This window comes from Oncorhynchus keta, chromosome 5 (assembly GCF_023373465.1).
Source record: "Oncorhynchus keta strain PuntledgeMale-10-30-2019 chromosome 5, Oket_V2, whole genome shotgun sequence".
NCBI classification, from domain to species: Eukaryota; Metazoa; Chordata; class Actinopteri; order Salmoniformes; family Salmonidae; genus Oncorhynchus; species Oncorhynchus keta.
This window is the reverse complement of record NC_068425.1, coordinates 26061540-26067529: the sequence shown is the minus strand read 5'-3', so window position 1 is coordinate 26067529 and position 5990 is coordinate 26061540. Positions and strand designations below refer to the sequence as shown.

Genomic DNA, 5990 nt, shown 5'->3' with positions numbered 1-5990 from the left:
GTATCTTGTTCCCACAGTTATGGCTTGCTGTGATCATATGTTTGTATTGGTGCCAGTGTATCTTGTTCCCCCAGTTATGGCTTGCTGTGATCATATGTTTGTATTGGTGCCAGTGTATCTTGTTCCCCCAGTTATGGCTTGCTGTGATCATATGTTTGTATTGGTGCCAGTGTATCTTGTTCCCCCAGTTATGGCTTGCTGTGATCATATGTTTGTATTGGTGCCAGTGTATCTTGTTCCCCCAGTTATGGCTTGCTGTGATCATATGTTTGTATTGGTGCCAGTGTATCTTGTTCCCCCAGTTATGGCTTGCTGTGATCATATGTTTGTATTGGTGCCAGTGTATCTTGTTCCCCCAGTTATGGCTTGCTGTGATCATATGTTTGTATTGGTGCCAGTGTATCTTGTTCCCCCAGTTATGGCTTGCTGTGATCATATGTTTGTATTGGTGCCAGTCTGCTCTGAAGGCTATGCATATCAATAGAGGTGTTTTCCTAGCCTTATGAATCCCCTAATGGTCTGAATGCAGTCTCTGATAACGTGGGAACATTGCCTTTACATTTGAACCGTCCTGTAACCCTGAACTTCAGCGATACAGTTTTATAAACATACAGAACATATACAGTGGGGAGAACAAGTATTTGATACACTGTCGATTTTGCAGGTTTTCCTACTTACAAAGCATGTAGAGGTCTGTAATTTTTATCATATGTACACTTCAACTGTGAGAGACGGAATCTAAAACAAAAATCCAGAAAATCACATTGTAGGATTTTTAAGTAATTAATTTGCATTTTATTGCATGACATAAGTATTTGATACATCAGAAAAGCGGAACTTAATATTTGGAATAGAAACCTTTGTTTGCAATTACAGAGATCATACGTTTCCTGTAGTTCTTGACCAGGTTTGCACACACTGCAGCAGGGATTTTGGCCTACTCCTCCATACAGACCTTCTCCAGATCCTTCAGGTTTCGGGGCTGTCGCTGGGCAATACGGACTTTCAGCTCCCTCCAAAAATGTTCTATCGGGTTCAGGTCTGGAGACTGGCTAGGCCACTCCAGGACCTTGAGATGCTTCTGACGGACCCACTCCTTAGTTGCCCTGGCTGTGTGTTTCGGGTCATTGTCATGCTGGAAGATCCAGCCACAACTCATCTTCAATGCTCTTTACTGAGGGGAGGAAGGGAGGTTGTTGGCCAAGATCTCACGATACATGGCCCCATCAATCCTCCCCTCCACCACGTGCAGCCCATGTCCCCTTTGCAAAAGCATTCTTCACAGTGCAACATCGTTTCCCACTCCATGCCCACGGTGTTGGGATGGTGTTCTTGTGCTGTACTCATCCTTCTTCTTCCTCCAAACACGTGCAGTGGAGTTGAGACCAAAAAGCTCTATTTGTCTCACGACCACATGACCTTCTCTCTCCCATTCCTGCCCTATCATCCAGATAAATATTATAAACTGACCAGACCTGGACATGCGCTGGCTTGAGCAGGGGGACCTTGCGTGCGCTGCAGGATTTTAATCCATGACGGGGTAGTGTGTTACTAATGGTTTTCTTTGAGACTGTGGTCCCAGCTCTCTTCAGGTCATTGACCAGGTCCTGCCGTGAAGTTCTGGGCTGATCCCTCACCTTCCTCATGATCATTGATGCCCCACGAAGTGAGATCTTGCATGGTGCCCCAGACCGAGGGTGATTGACTTCCATTTTCTAATAATTGCGCCAACAGTTGTTGCCTTCTCACCAAGCTGCTTGCCTATTGTCCTGTAGCCCATCCCAGCCTTGTGCAGGTCTACAATTTTATCCCTGATGTCCTTACACAGCTCTCTGGTCTTGGCCATTGTGGAGAGGTTGGAGTCTGTTTGATTGAGTGTGTCGACAGGTGTCTTTTATACAGGTAACAAGTTCAAACAGGTGCAGTTAATACAGGTAATGAGTGGAGAACAGGAGGGCTTCTTAAAGAAAAACTATCAGGTCTGTGAGAGCCGGAATTCTTACTGGTTGATAGGTGATCAAATACTTATGGTCATGCAATAAAATGCAAATGAATTACTTAAAAATCATACAATGTGATTTTCAGGATTTTTTTTTTTAGATTCCATCTCTTACAGTTGAAGTGTATCTGTGATAAAAAAAAATACAGACCTCTACATGCTTTGTAAGTAGGGAAAACCTGCAAAATCGTCAGTGTATCAAATACTTGTTCTCCCCACTGTATATAATTATAAACAGGGTGGCTCGGGCCCTGAATGCTGATTGGCTGACAGCCATATAGACCGTATAGCATGGATATGACAAAACATTTATTTTTACTGCTCTAATTACGTTGGTAACCAGTTTATAATAGCAATAAGGCACCTCGGAGGTTTGTGGTATATGGCCAATATGCCATGGCTAAGGACTGTGTCCAGGCACTCCGCTTTTCGTCGTCCTTAAGAACAGCCCTTAGCCATATTATATTGCCAAAGCCATATACCACACCTCGGCCTTATTAAATAGACACTCATTATATGTATTAGGTTCCTTCACTTTCCATTAATCACACTGGTTCACATTGTCCTACTCTCACAGAAAACCACTGCCTTTACTATTATACTTAACCTACTCACACACTCACAAACAAATATACAGTTGTTATTAATGACTCAATAGGATTAGATTACTCCTGCAAGGAAACACACACTACCCTCTAAATACAATAAATCCCTGTCATTGTGTGTGTGTGCAGTAGTAGGATGATTAAGTGTGTAATTGAGAGGGAAATCAGCCATACCTCCCATGAGCAGCGTCATCATGAGTCATTCACTCCTCTAAGAACCACACTGCTGGCCCAAGTGCTTTGCACTTTTTATTTAACCTTTTCTTAACTAGGCAAGTCAGTTAAGAACACATTCTTATTTACAATGACAGCTTCACTCGCCAAACCTCCTCTAACCTGGGACGACGCTGGGCCAAACCCTCCCTCAACCCGGACGTACGCTGGGCCAAACCTCCCCTAACCCGGGACGACGCTGGGCCAAACCCCTCCTCTAACCCGGACGACGCTGGCCAAACCTCCCCTAACCCGGACGACGCTGGCCAAACCCCTCCCTAACCCGGACGACGCTGGGCCAAACCTCCCCTAACCCGGACGACGCTGGGCCAAACCTCCCTAACCCGGACGACGCGGGCCAAACCCTCCCCTAACCCGGGACGACGCTGGCCAAACCTCCTCCCCTAACCCGGACGACGCTGGGCCAAACCCTCTCCTAACCCGGGACGACGCTGGCCAAACCTCCCTAACCCGGACGACGCTGGGCCAAACCCTCCTTAACCCGGACGACGCTGGGCCAAAACTCCTCCCTTTAACCCGGACGACGCTGGGCCAATTGTGCGCTGCCCTTTGGGGGACTCCCGATCACTGCCGGTTGTGATACAGCCCTGGATCAAACCAGGTCTGTAGCACGCCTCTAGCACTGAGATGCAGTACCTTAGACCGCGCCCACTCAGGAGATGGTTTGTCCGTGGGAAGCGTCCTCTCATCAGCTCCCTGAATCTGATCCACCTTCTGCTCCCAAAGCTGAGTTGTTTACATTACCTCATTCTATTGTTCGATGGACACACAGCTTTTAGCTGCAGTCCAGGCTGCGTCCCCATGCCTACTGTTGGCTTAGCCCTCATCACAGTTTACATTTCATTGAAATGACGTGGAAAGAATGTTGATTCAACCAGGGAGTGCCCAGTGGGTTCTATTTCATTTGCAACCATCAGGTATGGTATTAACATCCTTAATTTCCCATACACAACCCCTTCTGCCCATGGCACACACACGCACACACACACAACTCAACATACTACCTCATATACACAATCTAATGTGGACTGGGTGTGGTGAGGCTACAGAATAAACACTCAATGACAATAATTGACGTTATAAATGGGGTGAGAAGGCCGAACAGTCACACACTCCAGGTCGAGGTAGAGACTGAAACGAGAAGAAATGGCAGCAGCTGAAGCATGCAGCGTCCTGATCACGGGGCCAACCGAGGCCTGGGTTTGGAGATGGTTAACAGATGGTGGAGTCTCCCTGGCCGGTCCGCCAGTTATTAGCCTGCTGCCGAGACCTAGACGGGCTCAGAGCTGAGGTGAGAGCAGAGCTGCTGCTGCTGGAGCAGAGAGAGGAGATTATTCCATGTTGTTCCTGAGGGCAGAGCCATGTATTTAGAGAGTTGGGTCAACTTTTAGAATGTTGTATTTTGTTTTAATTCTAGACATTCAGTTACATAACATTTGATTTGATTTAAATAAGGCTATTGGTCACATACACACAGTATATTTAGCAGATGTTATTGCGGGTGTAGCAAAATGCTTGTGTTTCTAGCTCCAACAGTGCAGTAATATCTAACAATTCACAACAATACACACAAATCTAAAAGTAAAATAATCTAATTAAGAAAAATATAAATATCAGGATGAGCACTAGCTCTACTCGGGTCTTAAATCTCAAGGTGAGCGCGGCAACCAAGTTTTGTAAATTGAAACATATTCAATCCAATGTACCATGGCTTATTTTGTGAGTCCCCACATTGACTAAAATACAGTAGAATAGAATACAGTATATATATATATATATATATATATATATATATATATATATATATATGAGATAAGTAAAGCAGTAAGTAAACATTATTAAAGTGGCCAGTGATTCCATGTCTATGTATATAGGGCAGCAGCCTCTAAGGTGCAGGGTTGAGAACTGTAGGTGCTGTAGGTGTCCTGGAGGGCAGGCAGTGTGCCCCCAGTGATGTGTTGGGCAGACCGCACCACCCTCTGGAGAGCCCTGCGGTTGCTGGCGGTGCAGTTGCCATACCAGGCGGTGATACAGCCAGATAATTATGAATCTTTAAAAGTTTGAGGGTCTTAGGGGCCAAGATTAATTTCTTCAGCCTCCTGAGGTTAAAGAGGTTCTGTTGCACTTTCTTCACCACACTGTCTGTGTGGGTGGACCATTTCAGATTGTCAGTGATGTGTATGGCGAGGATCTTGAAGCTTTCCACCTTCTCCACTGCGATCCCATCGATGTGGATAGGGGTGTGCTCCCTCTGCTGTTTCCTGAAGTCCACGATCAGCTCCTTCGTTTTGTTGACGTTGAGGGAGAGATTATTTTCCCGACACCACTCTGCCAGGGCCCTCACCTCCATGTTGGTAATCAGATCTTCTACTGTTGTGTGGTCTGCAAACTTGATTGAGTTGGAGGTGTGATTGTCCACGCACTAATGGGTGAACAGGGAGTACAGGAGGGAGCTGACCACGCACCCTTGTGGGACCCCTGTGTTGAAGATCAGTGAAGTGAAGATTTCCTAACTTCCCCACCTGGGGGCGGCCCGTCAGGAAGTCCAGGACCCAGTTGCACAGGGTGGGGGTTCAGACCAGGGCCCCAAGCTTAATGATGAGCTGGAGGGAACTATGGTATTGAAGGCTGAGCTATAGACAATGAACAGCATTCTTAGGTAGGTATTCCTCTTGTCCAGATGGGATAGGGCAGTGTATGGTGATTATTAAATATTCCCCATATTTTGTTAATAGGGCGCTCACATGGCTGCCTTAGAATGTTGAAATAGTGTCATGTAAATGCATAATAATGCACAAACCTCAATGGCCCAACTCTCTAAATACATGGCTCTGCTTGAAGGCAAACTCCACTGAATAAGGAAAACTCTACTGAGCAAAGATAGAAAATAATGCCTTCCTGGAGATGTATTTTCTGTGTCTAACCAACAATGTGTCCTTTGTGTTTAAGGGTCTCGAGAGACCTGGCAAAGAAGCACCCCAATGTCATCACTGTCGTCCGTCTTGGTGAGTACTCGCTCTGTTCCATTCTTCTGTTTCTTCACGCTCTAGCACTAGGATTATTGAGCCTATTAATGGCACTGTTGTCAATCTCACCAGTCACAGAATGCACTTGTATAGCCTGTACTGTATGAATCACATGGCAGAGTGCCA

At 45.9% G+C, this 5990-nt stretch overlaps 1 protein-coding gene across 1 annotated transcript in view; it reads left to right on the top strand.

The window, feature by feature from the left end:
• Positions 1–5351, top strand: part of LOC118377826 (potassium channel subfamily T member 1-like) — a 59719-nt gene extending 54368 nt beyond the window's left edge. Inside the window, exon 19 of the mRNA XM_052520007.1 lies at positions 5328–5351. Coding sequence (XP_052375967.1) covers positions 5328–5351 — 24 coding nt within the window. The remainder of the gene's footprint in view (positions 1–5327) is intronic.
• Positions 5352–5990: the final 639 nt, after the last annotated feature.